At 37.3% G+C, this 19,971-nt stretch overlaps 5 protein-coding genes and 1 pseudogene across 6 annotated transcripts; all 6 read right to left on the reverse strand.

Annotated features, from left to right (window-relative positions):
- Positions 1,744-2,955, reverse strand: LOC18792263 (early light-induced protein 1, chloroplastic). Its single transcript, XM_007224564.2, has 3 exons — positions 2,738-2,955; positions 2,516-2,596; positions 1,744-2,230 (listed from the first exon to the last, which is right to left on the reverse strand). The coding sequence occupies exons 1-3, from the start codon at positions 2,879-2,881 to the stop codon at positions 1,886-1,888; spliced, it is 570 nt and encodes a 189-aa protein (XP_007224626.1). The 5' UTR covers positions 2,882-2,955; the 3' UTR covers positions 1,744-1,885.
- Positions 6,931-7,843, reverse strand: LOC18793748 (early light-induced protein 1, chloroplastic). The gene is made up of 2 exons (XM_007225800.2): positions 7,584-7,843; positions 6,931-7,454 (listed from the first exon to the last, which is right to left on the reverse strand). Exons 1-2 carry the CDS (start codon positions 7,737-7,739, stop codon positions 7,014-7,016), a joined length of 597 nt encoding a protein of 198 aa, XP_007225862.1. The 5' UTR covers positions 7,740-7,843; the 3' UTR covers positions 6,931-7,013.
- LOC18792225 (perakine reductase) lies at positions 8,630-11,180 on the reverse strand. Its single transcript, XM_007222341.2, has 7 exons — positions 11,018-11,180; positions 10,292-10,462; positions 9,760-9,963; positions 9,492-9,664; positions 9,304-9,400; positions 9,036-9,189; positions 8,630-8,897 (listed from the first exon to the last, which is right to left on the reverse strand). Exons 1-7 carry the CDS (start codon positions 11,075-11,077, stop codon positions 8,722-8,724), a joined length of 1,035 nt encoding a protein of 344 aa, XP_007222403.1. The 5' UTR covers positions 11,078-11,180; the 3' UTR covers positions 8,630-8,721.
- On the reverse strand, positions 11,174-14,665 carry LOC18788902 (perakine reductase). 2 transcript variants are annotated; one of them, XM_007224114.2, is made up of 9 exons: positions 14,604-14,665; positions 13,933-14,026; positions 13,226-13,405; positions 12,848-13,051; positions 12,544-12,716; positions 12,310-12,406; positions 12,062-12,215; positions 11,785-11,956; positions 11,193-11,261 (listed from the first exon to the last, which is right to left on the reverse strand). In XM_007224114.2, the coding sequence occupies exons 2-9, from the start codon at positions 13,990-13,992 to the stop codon at positions 11,213-11,215; spliced, it is 1,089 nt and encodes a 362-aa protein (XP_007224176.2). In that variant the 5' UTR covers positions 13,993-14,026; positions 14,604-14,665; the 3' UTR covers positions 11,193-11,212. The 2 variants fall into 2 exon arrangements, 1 of the variants encoding a protein (XP_007224176.2); XR_002272580.1 differs by lacking the exon at positions 14,604-14,665 and having other exon boundaries at positions 11,174-11,261; positions 11,724-11,956; positions 13,933-14,568.
- On the reverse strand, positions 14,673-16,500 carry LOC18790585. Its single transcript, XM_007223464.2, has one exon. It carries the CDS (start codon positions 16,373-16,375, stop codon positions 14,978-14,980), a length of 1,398 nt encoding a protein of 465 aa, XP_007223526.2. The 5' UTR covers positions 16,376-16,500; the 3' UTR covers positions 14,673-14,977.
- LOC18789959 lies at positions 17,231-18,922 on the reverse strand (annotated as a pseudogene).

Here is a 19,971-nt window from a genome sequence, read left to right on the forward strand (position 1 = left end):
GAGCGGTGTATAGTTTGGCACCACGTCACTATTTGCTTTCCCACTAATGATGGGCCGTGTATGGAAAATAGTTTAGCAATAGTCCTTTTTGTCTACCTCTCATTCTTTTCTATAACTCATCGGTTATAAAAAGAGTCGACATATTCAAAAAAATATACACCGTTACATATAAGTTTTTCTCTATGCATAACGTAGCTGCAGGATTTACCGCATGTTACTAGTCGGTGTGGTCATGTCAATTTGTCAAGGCTCTACACCTTTTTTTAAAAATAAATGAAAAAAAAAAAAAAAATCATTTGAGGACCGATGCCTCACAGGGCCACGAGTATTTTAGTAGTAGTTGACAAAATTCCCCTTCCCTGTCAATGGATCTTTTTGGCTTATATTTTCATGAGAAAGAAAAACAATATAGATGATTACATGGTGGTACGAGGGACGTGGCCAAACACACTACAACGTCCCAGTCGGTGATTTCATGAGGTCCCTTTTGTTCCAGGTATTCATTTTTTTCATCTTTGTAATGTAGCTGATAGCGTGGCACTTGCATGCACAACACAAGGAATCTTACGTGTGTATATTCTTCTGTTTCTGTATGTGTATTTGACGCTGCATTTTTCTTATGTGTATATTACTAATAGAAAATTAGATATTAACCCTAAAATTTAAACATTCATTTAGATCATGTTCATGGGTCAGTTGATTTCTTGAGATATATTATTTGACTTTTCTCAATACCCATACTACCCCCAATAATATCTGTTTTTTATTTGACACTATAATAATTCTTTGAAACATCCAACGTTTGATAAATAAGCAGAAGATGGAATGATCTTTTTTATTTTTTAGTAAAGACAAGATGGAATTTGTTATTTTTATGGTTAGGAAAAAATGCTAGGATTGGAAGAATCATCTAAATCCCAAGATTTGGAATCAACCAATGGACCCTTAATCATTCCTATATACTTGGACAAATGCCTACATATATGCCCCGTATGATGGTATTATTTATAAGAAGAATCTCGGAGGAGAAGAAATTGACATATTTTTACGAGGGTTAATTACATTTTTTTAATTAAGCAAACTGACAGAATTGAGATATTGGATTGGATTTGCTTACTAATAATGCTAATACAATGACGAAATCAGGAAAATTCAAATTACAATGACCAAATTTGATTTCAAGCCAAACTCCAGTGATCAAAAATGTAATTAACCCTTTTTACAATGTAACAAGCGATTAAGACCAAAATTTGTAAATTGAGAGATACCACACTGTCCAGTTCACATTTTTTAGGTGTTCTTATTTTCACTGATTATAATGGGCTGAAGCTAGTATGACATTTCCTAATTGGAAATTTTTTCTTGAGTGAAGCTATTGTCCTTAGCTATTTTATGATAACTAGATCCATTTTCCTTTTCCACGTACTAAAACTGCCAAATGACTCAAATTCTCTACAATTCAACGTACTCTGACTTGGGAGATAGTTATAATTAGGTCCATAGCACATTTAGGTCCATGCCCTTTGCTGTCTCTATGTATGTGGATATCATTCATTTCTATGTGTGCATATTAGGTTAAGTTTGGAGTAACCAAACTCACATGGGAGATCCCTCTACTTTAAATTCAACCTAGTCATCTGGCAAAACATGTTTTTCTTCTTATTATTGATGTGGTGGCATCAACATTATTCGGTTCTTGACATTGACAAATTTTCTGTCAAATTAAGAGTATAACCATTGTAAACATATCTTTATTCTTATAAGCATTTGTAAACACTAAATAAGTATACATGTGAAAGACTTTTACAAGGCATATTAAGCCCCAAAAAACAAAACACATGTTTACAAGGCATTAAGCTTAAAAAACACCGGAAATCATTGAGACCTAGACTAGAGTCCCTCCCTTCACATACTCAGTGAAGACTAAAGCTACCAGACCTAACATGGCCAGCCTTCCATTCAACAGCTCAGCATCTGACGTCATGATCCCTTCTGATTTGGACTCCACGCTCACCCCTTTAAACAGAGGAACCAAGGATGCCACGGAGAGCAAAATACTAGTGGCAACGAACAACGAGACTCCACCGTTGGATATCTGAGCAAACACATCTTGGCCATTGTATAGTTCTACTGCCAGAGCTGAGACAAACCCCACCATTGCAAGCCTGCCGTTGATCCTCTCCGGGGCTGGCCCACTGAAGGCAAACAAGTCCGAGAACTTTATGCTAGCCTGCCATATAGAAAGAAATATATATGTCACCTGTCCCACATGCATCATATAATGCCATTTTCCATGACGAAAATAATAAGAAAACTTGTTTGCAGTGACCAGATATATTCATTAACTTGGTCGTAAACTAGTTATATAGAAATTCCGTCCTGATTGCCTATGTGAGGGCAATGTTTTCTTCCTAAAATCAGACATGTGATTGAGTTAAATTTCAAATTTAAACGACATTTTATTAGCACAGTTAATTAACAATCAAACAACATAACATGCTAACTACATGCGTACTTTAGAAGGAAGAGGTGTAAGAGGTGGTGGTGGGCTTTTTGATGCATTTGTCACAGTAGATGGTTGCTCCTTCTGACCATCCTACAAATGAAGGACAAATCAGACATAGTTCAACTAGGATATCATTAATTTATAGCTGAAGATGATCATATATCAAAAGACAAGCACGTAATATATATGTTAACGTTAAACCAGCTAGAGAGATTTGTTATAATTAATCACCTTGGCCATTGAGCGTACCCTCATGGGAGGAGAGTACCTATGCAGAGCAGGCACTGAAATAACTCCAACACATTTGTTCTTTCCCGCTCCATAAGCCACGGAGTTAGCAAGAAATATTGATTGCATGGAAGATGATGCAGCCATTGTATTTGTGTATATGCTTCTCAATTCAACACTAATAAAACAGACAGAATAGATTTGAAGGCTTTGCTTGTTTATTGATCTTGTGTATTATAAATTTGTGTGCCTTGAGTGGCTTTTTATAGTAGGGTAATGGCCCTAGTTGAGGGAAGCTCTTCAGCGGCGTGTAGCTGTGCCACGTGGCAAATGACGGATTGGAAAATAGTTTAGTAATAGTCTTGTCGGTCTGTCTGTCTGTCTCCTCTTCTTCCACAACTCATTACGTTATGAGATGAGTCGATCGACATACTCAAGGAAATATACACCATTACGTGTAAATTTTTCTTTATACAGGACGTGGCTGCGGCACTTACCGCAACGTTAGTAGACCGTAGACGGTGGTCCCGTTAATTTGTTCAAGGTCTTCAATTTTTTTTAATCCTTTGTGGCTCTCCCACTTGTCGCATGCATTTGTTGGATAGCTTGGAGCTTGGACATTTTTTGTTGTCTTGTCCTTGTCCATACACTGTGGTACGTACGAGAGAAGTGGCTCGGGGCTCGGAGCTCGGAGCTTGAATTTGTTATATTTATGATGAGGAAATCAGTTGTAGTAGTCCTCTTATGATGATCAAGGGAATTATTAATGTTTAGATTCAAATTTGTGGCTATTAAGCTCCATTTGGATGGAGGTATTTGAAATACATGATTTGGACATGACAACAAAGCTATTTTTTTATAAATAAAATAAAAAATATTTTAAAACAAAAGATTAAATTTATTTGAAATAACTAGGTATTACATTTATTTAGAATGATTTTGAAATGACTATATATGCAAGGAGTTATTTGGAATTTTTTTTGTATTCTTCATGTTCGGCTTATTCAAAATCTTAATATGCATGAATTATATAGTAAACAAACAATTTAACCTTATAATCAGGCCCAGCCCACAGGCTGTGTGGGCTTTGTGGGCTGAGCAACGACACAGGGCCCCCAAAAAATGGAGCCTCCTGTATTGTAACACCTTTTAGCCCAAGAGATATAATAGCAAAAATGTCTTTTTTGTGTATAACTAATACATTTTGAGCTTTATTCTAAATTTTTGTGGACCTTTTTCTTTACTTTTCATATAGTGAACCTCTTTTACATAAATTAACAAACTTAAGTTTGAAACTGTTATTTTAGTTTTTGTTCAAAATAAGGTAAATATTGAACATAAAAGGACTCCATTTTTATTTTTATCCAGGGCCTATGAAATTAACGGACCGGCCCTCCTTATAATGCTATTTAAATCCCAAGATTTGGAATCAACCAAATGAACCATTAATCATTCCTATTTGCATGAATGCTTACATATATGCCCCGTATGATGGTATTATTTGTAAAAATAGTTTTGGAGGAGAAGAAATTGGCATTTTTACAATGTGAAAGACTTTTACAAAGGATTAAGACCTTAATTACACAAGTGTCCCTCCAGTCACATACTCGGTGAAGACTAAAGCTACCACCAGACCTAACATGGCCAAACTTCCATTCAACAACTCAGCATCTGACATCTGATTTTGACTCCACGCTCACTCCTTTGAACAGAGGTATCAAAGATGCCACTGTTAGCAAAATACTAGTGCCAACGAACAACGAGACTCCACCGTTGGATATCTGAGAAAACACATCCTCGCCCTTGGATAGCTCTACTGCCACAACAGGGGAAATAAGCTTTACTAAAGGAGAAATATCAACTGGTAGCTCTACCTCTACGCCCCAGCAAGGATACCCTCCCCACAAAATAGGAGACCAACAGAAACCAAAGACAGAGGTGGCTGATCGGCCCAACTTTCCAGTTCTGTATTTATGAGTATATTTGGTCCCACATTAGCATGACAAGAATGTTTGTCATAAAACAGAGGATGTTTTTAGTAATAAGCTTTATTGGCCTTCTTCAACTAGAAAGTGTTTAGTGTCTAGTGTTTAGGCTTATTGGCCTCCTTCCTAATTTTGGCTTATTGCCCTTTATCACTAGCTTGATTACAAACGGAAAGCTTAATGCCTATTTATAGAGGGAACAAACCAAGTAGTAAAATCGGTTATTCTAGTAAACCGACATTAACTTGTAATTCCAGCCACATATTGTAGCTTCAATTGAGTTAGTGACTAGTGTTTAGGGAATAGACTTTGCATAAATTATTCTAGAAAATTCTCTGCTAGCTTGTAGAAGTCTCCACCAAATGTGCATTATTTTTCAACAACTTATAAACTGGTTCAAGACTTTTCAACCTTAATGACTTCAGAGTGATAAACACGAAATAAACTACTTGTAGAATAAGTTATGATCAAAGACGATAAACTTGACTTCAAGTCATTACATTAATGGAAGAGGGTCCGTGCATATGGAATCTGCTCCGCGAACAAGAATGTGTGTGGTGATGATGATCAATGACTTATAATCTGGTTCAAGACTTTTCAACCTAAATAACTTTAGAGTGATAAATACGAAATAAACTACTTGGTTTCTCTCTCTTCTTTCATAATTCATCACACACGTTATTGTGAGAAAAGTCGACGTACTCAAAGAAACATATACCGCATTACATGTAAGTTTCTCTCATTGAAATGCGACGTGGTTATGTTTCTCTCATTGTAACGGACGTGGCTGCAGCACATACATATGCGCGCTAGTCAGTGGTGACATTAATTTGTTCAGGGTCTTCACTTTTTTGATGCTTTGAGCAGGACGGCCGATGTCTCACGGGGCCACGAGTACGTTAGTAATAGCAGTCAAACTGGCCCTTCCCTGTCATTGAAGAAAAAATACAGATGATTACATATACGTGCTCTGGCTCTCTCACAGTCAGTTGCATTTGTTCGATAGCTTGGAGAGCCTTATGGACATTTTTTGTTGTGTTGTCCATACATGGTGGTACGAGGGACGTGGCTCCCCAGACACAGCACAACGTCTCAGTCACTGATTTCTGAGGTCCCATTTGTTCAAGGTTTTCACTTTGTATTGTAGCTTGGCACTTGCATATGCACAACACAAAGAATCTTAGCTGTATGCACGGATTCTTATGGAACAAAGCTACTAAGCTAGTGTGACATTTCGTAATTGGAAAAATTGAGTGATTAGCTTAATAAGTTGAGTGACATTTCGTAATTGGCCCCAATAAATTCATGTTAATTTCACTGCGGGGTATGATATATTAGCCTAAAAGGCATCCAAAGTGATTTTTCAGAAATTGTTTTTATGATCCAGAAATACTTTAAAGTTATTTTTTTCTTATTTTGCCAACCCATATTACTTTTGGTTGCTTTTAATCCTTTCAAAATCAATCCCAATAAAGACACGTAGATCAATATCACACCACACCACACCTACCTTACTCCTTGGATGCCCTTCTTTCGGATATAATTCTTTTCTAGGTGTATACGTATAAGGTTGGGTTTGGAGTAATCAAACTCACATGGAAGATCCCTATTTTAACATGGTCATCAAGCAACATGTGTTTGTTTTTTTTTTCAATATTGATGTGCGTAATTAAGAATTTTTTAACAGGTGGGCTAACTAAATTTTATTATTAATTTAATAATTATTTTTTGATGGAAACTTTTTTTTAATAATTATTTTTTGATACTTACAGTTTCTATAGTTTTTTTTAGAAATAAATGTATACATTAAATCACATAAATCATGCTAATTGTAAACACAATAATAATAAAAATTGAAATTAGAGCCATATTATTCACAAAATGGTGAATTTTATTTATAAAAATGCTTCTCTTTTAGAGATAAATTAATGAAAAAATTATTAAAATTGATGTTGGCACAATCACCAAATACAAACGTGGAAGACTTCTGGCTATATATATGCCTATTGGTGTAGATAATGTATGAAATTGTATATTTATTTATTTATTTTTGGATTAAAATACTGAGCTATATATAGGTTTTTTTTTTCCTTTCCCAAAAACCTTCCCTGGGCTACAGCCCATGGCGGCATCAATGTTTGATACTTGAGAGAGACTAATTAAGCATTATCTTTAGGCTTAATGATATTAAGGGTATGCATATTAAGATCATGGAGTATGAAAATTGTGATATTCTTATAAAGATTCGTACAGACTAATTACATGTGGAAAAGTTCTACAACAATGATTAAGACCTACACTAGGGTTCCTCCCTTCACATACTCAGTGAAGGCCAAAGCTACCAGACCTAACATGGCCAACCTTCCATTCCACAGCTCAGCATCTGAAGTCATTATCCCATCTGATTTCGACTCCACGCTCACCCCTTTGAACAGAGGAATCACAGATGCCACCGATAGCAAAATGCTTGTGGCAAGGAACAAGGACACTCCACCGTCGGATATCTGAGCAAACACATCCTGCCCCTTGGATAGCTCCACTGCCAGAGCTGAAACAAACCCCACCATTGCAAGCCTGCCGTTGATCCTCTCTGGGGCTGGCCCACTGAATGCAAACACATCGGAGAACTTTGTGCTAACCTTAGGACTACGCTTAGGAGAAGGAGTAGGTGTAGGAGGTGGTGGAGGAATTCTAGATGCCTCTGGTGTTGTAGATGGTTGCTCTTCCTGACCATTCTGCACATGAAACATTAATTAATCATGGTTCATTAGGATCACTAATTTAATTACTACAGCTAAAACTGCACATAACCCAAAAGACAAATACAATTCAGGCACCAAGCTAGATGCTTAATAATAAATTACCTCTGCCATGGAACGTACCCTCAGTTGAGGGTACCTGTGGGATGTTGTTGCATATTTAGCAGGAACCAGGTGGCTCACTCTCACTGATCCACTCTTTCCAGCTCCATAAACCACTGAGTTTGCTAGGATTGATTGCATGGAAGCTGAGGCAGCCATTGAAGTAATTTATGCTTCAATGAAAGACTCGAAGAGATGTAGAAAGACTTGAAGGCTTGGCTGTTCTGGAGATCTTGTTTATTTAATTTGCATGCCCTGAGTGGCGTTTTATAGGGTAATTGCCCTAGTGGGGGGACGCTCATGACTGGAATATTTTGGCACCACGTCCCTCATTTGCCTCCCCAGTAAGAATTTGCCACGTGGGTTTTCTTGTCCACACATGGGGGAGTGAGAGACGTGGCAGCTGCAGACACCACTATGCAGCAGCCGGTGATTTCTGAGGTCACATTTGTTCAAGCTCTTCACTTTTTTTCAGGATTTAAGCTAAATCAGTAATGGCAGACAGAAAAAAAGTGAGATGGTTTCTTGCTCTGTCAATGTCATTTGTTTGATAGCTTGGAAGGCTTTGTAGGCATTTATGGCTGTCTTGTCCTTACATGTGGTAGGAGGGACGTGGCTCCCCTCACACAGCACAACGTTGTAGTCAGAGATTTTGAGGTCCCGCCGTTTGTTTCAAGGACAAGGTATCTTAGCCGTATACAACTAGTAAATTTCTCTCTATACAATTGAAGTTGAAATATCAAACGTTTGATAAATCAGAAAAGGATGTAAAGTGTTAATCATGAATGTTCTAGATTAGGCTCACAATTTCCAGAACCAGCTTTTCATCTCTAGGACATTTAGTTTTAGTAAATTTAGGTTTTACCCATAAAAAAACTTTCACTTTTGGAAAAAGCCAAAGCTTTTTCAAAAAAGACGGAATAACCTCTCAACTTTCAAACCAAAGACATGCAAATGTAAAGGATTTCTTAGGAAATCAAAAAATAAATAAGGGCAATTTTGTCCATTTTTGCTTCTTTTAAAAATTTTCTCTCTCCTTTGGGCTTTTCCAAAGTCTCCCTTTAGTTTTTGAAAACTACTAATTCATCACACAAAAGCACTTTAAAGCTTTGGAATTTATTTTCTGTTTCCACAAATTTGATCACTTTGAAGGGGTATTTGCAAAATTCCAGACATATTTTGAGAAAACTTCATACTCTCGCTCCCCACCAACTTCATCAATGGGCACAGCATCACAAATTTCTTTCAAATCCTCTTTTGTAAGCTTCACATCCAGTGACCCAATATTGATATCAAGGTTTTTAACCCTAGTGGTCCCTGTATGTAAATCAAAGTGGAATAAAAAAAAAGTATCATTCAATTAACAGTTGCAGTTTCTCTGTACATATGAAGATTTGAGTTTTACATAGCATGGTAAAGAGAGCATTATTTTACAGAGAGAGTACTCAAACATACCAGGGATTGGGATTATGTGACTGCCCTGATGGAGAAGCCATGCCAGAGCTAATTGTGGAGCAGTGCATGCATGCTTTGCAGCAAGTTTGGCAAGTTTGTTGTAGAGAAGTTTATTCTTTTCCAAATTCTCCCCATTGAATCTTGGATGCATAGACTGGGACAAGAACAACAATGTGAAATTGAAAAAGGCACTTAAATAAAATATGAATCTGGTTTAGAAGAAGATTATTAAAATAAAAACTCATCATCATTCATTCAAGTCACATACCAACAAACTATCTGCAGGCAAGCTCTCCAAAACTGCCTTCCCACCAAAGAACCCACGTCCAAGTGGGCTATAAGATACTATCCCAATTCCAAGCTTCCTGCAAGTAAAAGTGGTATCAACAATCTTCACCCAGGCATTTAAACTTGTGAATCTGACATTGCAAAACTTAGAGGTGAAAAATAAGAAACCGGCAAAGGGGAATGATCTCGTTTTCAATTTCACGAGTCCACAGAGAATATTCCATTTGTACAGCAGTGATGGGATGAACAGCATGGGCTCTGCTTATTGTGTCTGCGCTTGCTTCTGATAGACCAATGTATCTTATCTTTCCTTCATTTACCAGCTTCTTAAGCTCCCCCATCTTCTCACAAAACATAATTCCAATCAGAACAGTCATAATGATAGTTAGACAGGATCATAAATGGAATGAAAAAAGTCTCTGGATGCTTAGCTTACAGTATCCTCAATTGGCACTGAAACATCAATACGGTGCTGATAGTACAGATCAATGTAGTTGACATCCAGCCGCTTAAGACTAGCTTCACAGCATGTTCTTACATATTCTGGGGTCCCATTCACCCCAAATTGAAAACCATCGGAACTGATAATGCCAAATTTTGTAGCTAATTGAACCTTTTCTCTAGGAAGCTGTTTCAAAGCCTGGAAATACAAGAAGATTAAATGAATTCTTTAAGAAATTTCTACCAAAACCTTCCCACTTTTACAAACATGTCATATCAAACATATTATGGATATCCCATGATGGGTTACTTAACATGCTGCATATCTGCAAAGAAAACACAAGGTAAATAACGTGGTATTGCTTTTCTTTTTCCTCTTTATATTGCCACTTAATCCCTGAACAAAGTGAAACAGAGAACTGCAATGGAAATGCCAACTTAGGAATGACCAAAGATGCTTGGTTCAAGTGTTCATCCAAAATTAGAAGCCTCGATTCAAATTTGACAAAAACTAGAAAGAAAAGTACCTTTCCAACCATGATTTCATTATCATGATTATCACCATAAATATCTGAAGTATCAAAGAAGGTGATGCCCCTACTAAATGCTTCCTTAATAACTGAACATCCAGCTTCATGGGAGAGAGGAGCGTTGTATATTCCTGATAATCCTCCACATCCAAAACCCAATCTAGAAACCTACAGTCCAGAGAAAATCCATGAAGAGAAAAGAATAGCAAGTTCTTGAGAAGTAATTACCCCATGAGCTAAATACCAATTTCCAATGAAGTATATACCAAACCAAATCAAACAAAAAAATTGTGTCTAAATTATCCACAACTGCAAGACTTATTTGTCAAAAAACACTAAAAAGATTGGACCTTTTTTCTTTTGAGCTTGAAGATAAATCAATCAGTGAGTGATCATCCTGTACCCATCTGTGGCAGATGATTGTCATAACCCACCAAAGATGCTGAAAGTCTGAAACTCAGTTTTTGTACCCAATAGATGAAAAATTGAAAATTAGACTGTTCTCAAAGTTTTCTGATCGAATCTATAAACCTTAAACACATCACATATTCCTAAACTGTTTTTCAATCAAATTACTACAGTGAACTGAAACCGGAAATAAAAATTACTACAGTGACAGATTATGTTCTTTAATGTTTCAGATAGGTCCAAGTTGATAGCATAATGTAGTTGACTTCTCATACAGATCAATGTGAGAGAAGGAAATAAAAAATAAAACATCACCTCCAATCCCTGGCTGCCCAGTTGAACTCTTGGGATCTGAGTTTGGGACGTGTCCTCCATTTCCAACTAAAGCAGAGTGTAGCTGGAGATGGTTCTACAATGAAGAACTAGCTTGCAATTTCAGGTGGCATGTTTATTTCTCACCAACTTCAATATTTCTTTAAAGGGCCACTTTGCAGTAGACAGACATTGACTTTACTTATTTATTCGGTTTACTGTCAGCAACTGACCCCTCAGTACATTGCTGTTGAGGAGAAAAACGTTAAAAGATAATACATGTGCACTAACTGTCTATATGGAGATCCATTATTTTATTAACCTTAAAACTAATATTAAATGTTTTATATTTTATAAAAAAACCAAACTAAGCATGTTTACTTCCCATTTCACTTCAAATGTTTGCCTCATCAGAAGTTCACTATGAAAGCATCTTTGCCTCACACTCTTCAGCAAGGCAATTTTGGTTTAAAAGATACATCCTCCCTTGCAGATTGTTTTACTTAAATTGTGTCACTGTGTACTGTTTTCATGCTCAAATGTGCATCAATGCATGACTAGAGATAATTTGATATGTCAAAACCCTTGTCTGAATTTGAAAGGAGATTGACATACAAACAGAACCAGAAAACAATAACCAACTGACCATCAATTTAGAGATACAATTTGCAAGTGTAACTAAGGAAACCAGAATGGTTAGCATACTAACAAATAAAACGTTATTTACTGAAAGCTTGCGCTTTACTGTCAAATTCTGTCATTTTGATTACTTTGCTGGGGTATTTGCGTAGGGCCAGACAAATTTGGCAAAAAGTGCAAATTCTCTGTCACCACAAACTTCATCAATGGGAACAGCATCACAAATTTCTTTCAAATCCTCTTCTGTAAGCATTACATCCAATGATCTAATATTGATATCAAGGTTCTTAACCTGAGTGGTCCCTGTATATATTCAAAGTAGAAAATTAATTAAAGTCTTTATTTTAAAAAAAAAAACCTACAATATTGACATAGCACCATATTTTCAAGAGAAAGAGTCAAACATACCAGGGATTGGGACTATATAATTGTCCTGATGGAGAAGCCATGCCAGAGCTAATTGAGGAACCGTGCATGCATGCTTTGCAGCAAGGTTGGCAAGTTTGCCATAGAGAAGTTTGTTCTTTTCCAAATTCTCCCCATTGAACCTGGGGTGTGTATACTGGGACAAGATCACAGCAATGTGAGTTTAATTTAAAAGGTGATTTCTCTAATAAATTAAATAAGTCTATGCAACGAATTAAACAAGCTTATACCAGCAAACTCTCCGCAGACAAGCTCTCTACCACTGCCTTACCACCAAAAAACCCTCGGCCGAGGGGGCTATATGATACTATCCCAATTCCAAGTTGCCTGTAAAGTTTAGAGGTCTCAACTTGGTGACATCAATAATATTCTCCCCTCCACTCAGATTTTACAATAGAATTAAATCCAAGTTCTTTAAAGCAAATTTGACAATGCAGAATTAAGAAGTGAGAGTATTAACAAACCTGCAAAGTGGAATTATCTCGTTTTCGATTTCACGACACCACAGAGAATACTCCATTTGTACAGCAGTGATTGGATGAACAGCATGAGCTCTTTTTATTGTGTCAACGCTAGCTTCTGATAGACCAATGTATCTTATCTTTCCTTCATTTACCAGCTTCTTAAGCTCCCCCATCTTCCTCACATAAGATGGTTCAAAATATATGTAGCCATCAAGATATAAAGATATAGATATTGTAGACCTTGTATGTTTATTGAGACATTGGATAGAAGAATGATAAAGGGAAAAGGTCTCTTAATGCTTACAGTGTCCTCGATCGGCACTGAAACATCAACACGGTGCTGATAATACAGATCGATATAGTTGACGTCCAGCCGCTTAAGACTAGCTTCACAGCATGCTCTTACATATTCAGGGGTCCCCCTCACTCCAAATTGATAGTTGTCCGACATGACAATGCCAAACTTTGTAGCCAATTGAACATTTTCTCGAGGAAGCTGTTTCAAAACCTGAAAATACAAGAAGAGTAAAGGAATTCTCTAACGATTTTCTACCCAAGTTTTCCCACTTTTAGATAGCATGTCTTATCAAACTTTATGTTGTATTGCTTTTCTTTTACTCTTTAAGCAAGAGTTCATCAAATCTCATCTTGCATTCAAATTTTAAAAAATTAAGAACAGTACCTTTGCAAGCAAGAATTCATTATGATGATTTTGGCCATAAAGATCTGAAGTATCAAAGAAAGTGATACCCCTATTGAATGCTTCCTCAATAACTGAACAAGCAGCTTCATCAAAGAGAGGAGCTTTGTTACCGCTGTATATTCCAGATAGTCCTCCACATCCAAAACCCAGTCTAGAAACCTACATTGCAGAAAAGACCCATGAGGAGAAAGGAACAGTGAGTTTCTTTATAAGCAGCAACCAATTAATAATTTTCCCACATCCAATTTTCAATGAAGTATATACCAAACTGTTGCAAAGGACTGACTAAATCTGAATAAGCCTTTGATTATGTAATTAGGTGTTTTTTTTTTCCCAAGTGAGTGCAATCCAGTTGTACAAACAGTTGTATGATTCAGGGCACTAAAATCAGAGAAGACTCACTCTCTATTTCTCGAACACCAAGTCAAACAAAAAATTTGTTTCTACTATTACCCACAAATGCAAGACTTAAATAGTCAAAGCACCAAGAAACTGAAAAACAAATAGCTAGAGTGAACTGATTAGAAAACGACTGAAAATCAGCCTGGCAGTCTCAGCATGATGGGAATGAATGTTGATAAACTGTGACAGATGCTGCTCTTAATTGTTTCAGATGGTTCTAAACTGATCAGAATAATATAGTTGACTTTCATACACATCAATATGATAGAGAAAAACAAGCTTACCTCCAATCCTTGACTACCCAGTTTAACTAATGGCATTTGAATCTGGGGCTTGTCCTCCATTCTCAGCAAACCCAGAGTGTAGCTGGAGATAGTTCTACAATGAAAAACTTGCTTACATGTAACCAGAGAAACTAGCTTACTTGTTCAGTAACAGGTCTACTTCTCACCAACTACAAGGCACCAGGCACTGACTTTATTTATTTATTTGTTTTTCTTGACTTATTGGAAGCAACTTGCAGTGCATTAATTAGAGAAATCAAATTGTCTATTCTTTATGTTAAGAATATCTATTCTTATAACATGTGAAAAATGATACAAGAAGGAGAAAAGAAAAAGAAAAAAAAAGGAATTTCCAAATAGACAGCTGTTTTTAGATTTATTACAAGTTGAACAACTGTCATTTAGCCATACTTGAGGTTTAAATTAATAAACCTCATATTGCGTGTTAATTTTGTGCTCTACAAGTGCCAACATCTGCTATGGCTTCCTATGGGTAGAAACTAACAGAACAGTCATAACTTCAGTTTGAATTGAAAGCTCCTAAACATACAAGGAGATTGGCATACAGTTGAGCTACCAAAAGCATTTTTAGGCATATAAACAGAACCAGCACACAATGACCAGACATTTAGAGATAAAATTTGTTTGCTTAGAAGAAGTAGCAGACATACCTACTAGCAATTAGTCGGAAGAGATCCCAAGCCCGAAATCCCCCACTAATTAAAGAAGAAACAAACAAGTAGCTGACATATATAAAATATATGCAAAAGAAGAAGTATTAATGAAAGGTACAAAACTCCCCAAAAAGAAAGACATGATTTTTATTTGTTTCAAATCTTCACGTTGAATCTATTACACTTTCTCACTAATTTTGTGGTAAAGACACAGTGAGCTTACCAATTCCAAACACAACAGATACTAAAACATGATCCAAACTATGACCAAATCTCTGAAAATTCTCTCTGTGTCTACTTTTGTACTCTCAATGGCCTATGGCTACCCAATACAAGAAGACTGCTGAGCAGTTTTGTCATATTTTCCTCCTTTACCTTCGCTTCATCTTCAATGCTGTGTAAAGTATAGCAGTTATTACGATACCGGCAGACATCAGCAGCTTAGGCCTATGCAGCAGCCCTGGGGTCTTTGATGGCATCTCCACTTTCAACTCAGTCTCTTTTGATTCTTCCACGTTAACTAGTTCCTGCAGTTCATGTATCTCATTCTTTTCCTTCTCAACTTCAGTTTTTGTTTCTTCTTCAAGTTCAGCAATGGTCTTCCCCTTATCAAGTTCTGCTTCCTTAATAACACCAAGTTTACCTTCCATATACTCAGAAAGCGCCTTTAATGCCTGCATCTTTCTTTGCTCTCCATCTATCTGTGCCTCGAGAGACAAATTCTCGAATGTAATCTCAACGTTTTTCTTTTTCAGCTCTCCAAGTTCTCTCTGCATGGGTACTTGATCAGCTTCCAGAATTCTCTCCCAGTCACCTATAGAGAGACTCATTGTCTTTGAATTCATCTGGGGATATCTCACCATGTCCTCAACCGAAGCTCGCACCCGACGTTCAATCTTTAGGCCAATAGACTCTAGGTCCAGCTGATCTGCTCTCATGATAGCCTCTTTGATATCCCTCCATTCTTGATTGGATTCATCAGCCTCATTTGCTCTCTGATCTGCTGTCACGTCATCTGCTCTCATTCCAAACTCAAAATTTTGATCTGTGACTCCTCCTGAACCAGATAAACTCGACCCTGAACCAGAACCAATTTGCTCTTTCTCAGAAATTTCAGGAACAAGATTATTGAGGTCTTGTTGATCTGTAACTACCCCTTTCCCATTTTCAGTCTTTTCTTGTCCACCCACTGACCCTGACCCAGTTATCAAACCCAGATTCTCATCCGAACCCACCATTTTTTCATTCAAGAACACTGATTCCACCACCTCTCCTTTCACAATCTCATCTGAACCCACAATCTCCTTCCCATCTCCTTCAGAACTACAAGAATGCCTCAATTCTGAATCAGCAGCGTGTTTCTGTTCAGCAATTTCAGAATGAAGAGGAGGATGGAGGCCTTGCTGATCAGCAACTGCCCCATCTTCAGTACTGTTCTCTTGTCCACACACTGACCCATCTTCAGTACTGTTCTCTTTTCCATTCAAGAACTTTGCTTTCACAGCGTCTTCTTCTTCACTTTTCAACCCTTCAGTCCTACCCAGCAAAACCCCACTCATATTTGGACTTTTTTCTTCCTCAACCACCAACTCAGTACGTTGGTCACGACCCACAATTTCTTCAGTCGAGATCGATGCGCTGCCCTTATCATCCATGGTGAATTTGTTCAGTTCTGATGTCGCTTGAAGAGCTTCAAGATCAAGACTTTGAGAATCTTGATTCGGGACTCCACTTTCTTCTCTCTGATCAGAAATGTTCTCGTTTTCCATGATAATTCTTACCAAGAAAACTATAAACCCTAGAAAAAAACTCAGTAAGAAACTTGATTTTGGATTCTCAGAAGGTGAAGAAAGAACTCTACGGTTACTGGATTGACCAAAAAAACAGAGTTTGTTACGGGTTCTGGTTTGGTGTCTGAACTAAGAGCCAGAGGTTTATAACAAAGGCGCGGTTTCTCCGTTGCACATCTTGACCGTTGGTTTCAAGTTCCAACCAACGGTGAAGATTAAAACACTCGCTTAAGGAAATCCAGCGACACTATTTGGCCCAGTTTAGCATGTCGTATGGATCAATGGACAGAACGACATGTTTTATTCATTGTAAAATCGATTGAAAGATTTGGTCATGAAAAGTAGTTCATGTGCATACCCAGCATTTGAATGGTCCAAATTTTATGTTTTATTCATTGTAAAATCGACTGAAAGATTTGGTCATGAAAAATAGTTCATGTGCATACCCACATTTGAATGGTCAAAATTTTATGAAATACGAGTAAACGCACAATCTTTAAGTGTAGAGGTTCGGAATCTGTATTACCAAGTCATTTGAATGACAATTTACATCAGGTGGTGAAAACTAAATGCATAAGTGGCAATTTCTTTCGGAATTTTTAGTGAGAAATTTGGGCCTACTTATTTTGTTAATTTGTTCCAACCTCAGCTTGGGAAAAAATATATATGTACATTCATGAACTGAACATACAAGGAGAGTTCAAGCAGAACTGTTTATTTATCACACAGTAGCACTGAAAGCTCACATTTTCAGTTACCATCTGTTTCCATATTTGGGATTTGCTTTGAGGGGGTATTTGCATAATTCCAGGCATGTTTTGACAGAAATTCAAATTATCGGTCGCCCCTAACTTCATCAATCTTCACAGCATCACAAATTTCTTTCAGATCCTCTTTTGTAAGCTCCACATCCAATGATCCAACGATGGTATCAAGGTTCTTAACTTTAGTCGTCCCTGTATATAATCAAATTGGACAATAAGTATCATTTGGTTAGTACAAATGTCTGTGTCCAAAACTGTGTTCAGGCAGGAGTTGATAAAAAACAGAAGCACACCAGACAAGTCTAAGATTTGGATTTCACTTAGCAAAGACGGCGTTATGTTTAAGCGAAAAAGATAAGCCTACCGGGGATTGGGATGTTGTCATTTCCATGGTGAAGTAGCCACGCCAGAGCTAATTGTGGAGCAGTGCATGCATGCTTTGCAGCAAGGGTGGCAAGTTTACTGTAGAGAAGTTTGTTCTTTTCCAAGTTCTCCCCATTGAACCTTGGATGTTTAGACTGGAACACAGAACACCAATGTGAGTTTAGAAACCCCTATTGCTTTAACCAAATAAGGCATTCATGTTATGCATATTCAACAATGTCATAAAAAAAACACCAATTATGCATATGTTTTATAGATGAAGATTATCATACCAACAAACAGTCTGCAGGCAAGCTCTCTACAACTGCCTTCCCACCAAAGAGCCCACGACCAAGCGGGCTATATGACACGATCCCAATTCCAAGCTTCCTGAAAGTACAGAAGTATCAATATAAGCTTACGAATTTGACAATGTTGAACTGAGAGGTGAAAAATTAGAAACCTGCAAAGTTGAGTTATCTCGTTTTCGATTTCTCGACTCCACAGAGAATACTCCATTTGTACAGCAGTGATGGGATGAACAGCATGAGCTCTACTTATTGTGTCAACACTGGCTTCTGATAGACCAATGTATCTTATCTTTCCTTCATTTACCAGCTTCTTAAGCTCCTCTATCTTCCTCACATATACATAAAATTCAAAACAGAATACATATATATTCATATAGCCATCAAGATATAAAGATAGAATGATAAAGGGAAACATGCTTACAGTATCCTCAATTGGCACTGAAACATCCACACGGTGCTGATAGTACAGATCAATGTAGCTGACAGCCAGCCGTTTAAGACTAGCTTCACAACATGCTCTTACATATTCTGGGGTCCCCTTTACCCCAACTGTAACGCCGTTCAACATAAAAGACCAAATTTTGTAGCCAACTGAACTTTTTCTCTTGGAAGCTGTTTCAGAGCCTGAGAAACACACCCCAAAAAAAAAAGGTACATCTTTAACAACTTTTCTACCAAAATATCCCTACTAAAGAATTAATCCCCAAAGCTTAGCGCAAATGTTCATCAAATTTTGAAGCATGGATTCAAACTTGAAAAAAGAAAGAACAGTACCTTGCCAACCAAGATTTCATTATCATGATTTTGGCCATAAATATCTGAAGTATCAAAGAAGGTGATACCCCTCTCAAATGCTTCCTTGATAACTGAACATCCAGCCTCATGAGAGAGAGGAGAGTTGTATTTTCCAGATAGCCCGCTGTATCCATAGCCCAATCTAGAAACCTACAATCCAAAAGAACTCAATGCCAATTTCCAGTGACCAGAAAAACTAAACGGCAAAGTTTACTCTCTGTAAACAAACTTACCTCTAAGCCCTGACTACCCAGTTTAACTGTTGGAATTTGAACTTGGGGCTTGCCCTCCATAATTCCCAGCAAAATCAAAGGAGAGGTCGTTCTACAATGAAACATGTTCAAGTAACATCTTTACTTCTCACTCACTTCTTTGTTTGTGCAGGCATCATACTTTACATGATTTTTTGGAAGCAACTTGCAGTCTATAATTAGGGGATCAAAAACTGAGGCATGAGAGCTGAGGCACTGAACATCAAAAGAATCCATCACATGATGAAATATCTCACATTGATAACTTGATGAAAAATGTTGTGAGAGTTAGAGTGCGTGTCAAGTAAGTGATATTAGTCGGTTGGATAAAATTATAAGTCTATCTTTCATGTCGCGTGATGAAAGTGATGGATACAAGGTTTTATACAACCATTTGTAGTCAAGAATTACTCCGGTAGGTGAGAATTTGAAAAGAAAATACAATCGCAAAGGGCTTGTAGCTCAAGTAGTGAGCATTTATCCTTTGCATTCGAGATGATAGGTTCAATTCCCCTCCCTTAAGTAGTGATCATTTAGATGAAAATGAAAAGAATAAGAAACTAACCTGTTGGGCAAATCGAAGTTATTGATTCTTCCAGTTGTGGGATCTGAAAACGAGTAATAAAAAAGCCACCAAGCCAAAGCCAAACTAAAAATACTTCGATAAAAAACTGCCAAAGCCAAAGCCACGCACCACCACCCTCACCATTTGTCCACCTACCCAGTCCACCATTTTGTTTATTTCTCATCTCTTTACTATGGTTTACTGGGGAAGAATAGGTTTTCGGAGTGGTGGCCCGGGTAATGAGTCGGCCTGGTTAACTTGGGTCTCTGTAACCCCGGTGGTTTCTGGAGCACCAGTGGTTGGCGTGGGGAGGTTGGGGAGGGAAGAAATTGGGTTGGCAATTTTAAGTTTTTATTTTAAAATTATTTATTAGTAAATTACTGAAAACTCCTTTGAGTTGGATGCATGTACACATGACAACTCTTAGCAAACTTTTGGAGTTTGCATTAACATTAGGTGACAAATTAGAGATTTTAAAAATGGTGCAAGTTTATGTGACGTTCTAAAAATTTCCCAAATTTGTCTT

The sequence above is a fragment of the Prunus persica genome, chromosome G1 (genome assembly GCF_000346465.2).
Source record: "Prunus persica cultivar Lovell chromosome G1, Prunus_persica_NCBIv2, whole genome shotgun sequence".
Taxonomy (NCBI): Eukaryota; Viridiplantae; Streptophyta; class Magnoliopsida; order Rosales; family Rosaceae; genus Prunus; species Prunus persica.

Excerpts from the sequence above, each read along its gene's own strand:
- LOC18792263 (XM_007224564.2), bottom strand. The coding sequence starts at position 2,881 with ATGGCTGCATCATCTTCCATGCAATCAATATTTCTTGCTAACTCCGTG. Across the intron at positions 2,597-2,737 it reads GGGTACGCTCAATGGCCAAG|GATGGTCAGAAGGAGCAACC; the intron begins GTGATTAATTAT and ends CTTCATTTGTAG. Across the intron at positions 2,231-2,515 it reads TTACACCTCTTCCTTCTAAA|GCTAGCATAAAGTTCTCGGA; the intron begins GTACGCATGTAG and ends TCTATATGGCAG.
- LOC18790585 (XM_007223464.2), bottom strand. The coding sequence starts at position 16,375 with ATGGAAAACGAGAACATTTCTGATCAGAGAGAAGAAAGTGGAGTCCCG.
- LOC18788902 (XM_007224114.2), bottom strand. The coding sequence starts at position 13,992 with ATGGAGGACAAGCCCCAGATTCAAATGCCATTAGTTAAACTGGGTAGT. Across the intron at positions 12,407-12,543 it reads GAGATAATTCCACTTTGCAG|GCAACTTGGAATTGGGATAG; the intron begins GTTTGTTAATAC and ends TAAACTTTACAG. Across the intron at positions 11,262-11,784 it reads TACGCAAATACCCCAGCAAA|CAATGTACTGAGGGGTCAGT; the intron begins GTAATCAAAATG and ends TCTCCTCAACAG.
- LOC18792225 (XM_007222341.2), bottom strand. The coding sequence starts at position 11,077 with ATGGAGGACACGTCCCAAACTCAGATCCCAAGAGTTCAACTGGGCAGC. Across the intron at positions 10,463-11,017 it reads TGGGCAGCCAGGGATTGGAG|GTTTCTAGATTGGGTTTTGG; the intron begins GTGATGTTTTAT and ends TCTGGACTGTAG. Across the intron at positions 9,190-9,303 it reads TGCCTGCAGATAGTTTGTTG|TCTATGCATCCAAGATTCAA; the intron begins GTATGTGACTTG and ends TTCTTGTCCCAG.
- LOC18793748 (XM_007225800.2), bottom strand. The coding sequence starts at position 7,739 with ATGGCTGCCTCAGCTTCCATGCAATCAATCCTAGCAAACTCAGTGGTT. Across the intron at positions 7,455-7,583 it reads GGGTACGTTCCATGGCAGAG|AATGGTCAGGAAGAGCAACC; the intron begins GTAATTTATTAT and ends TTTCATGTGCAG.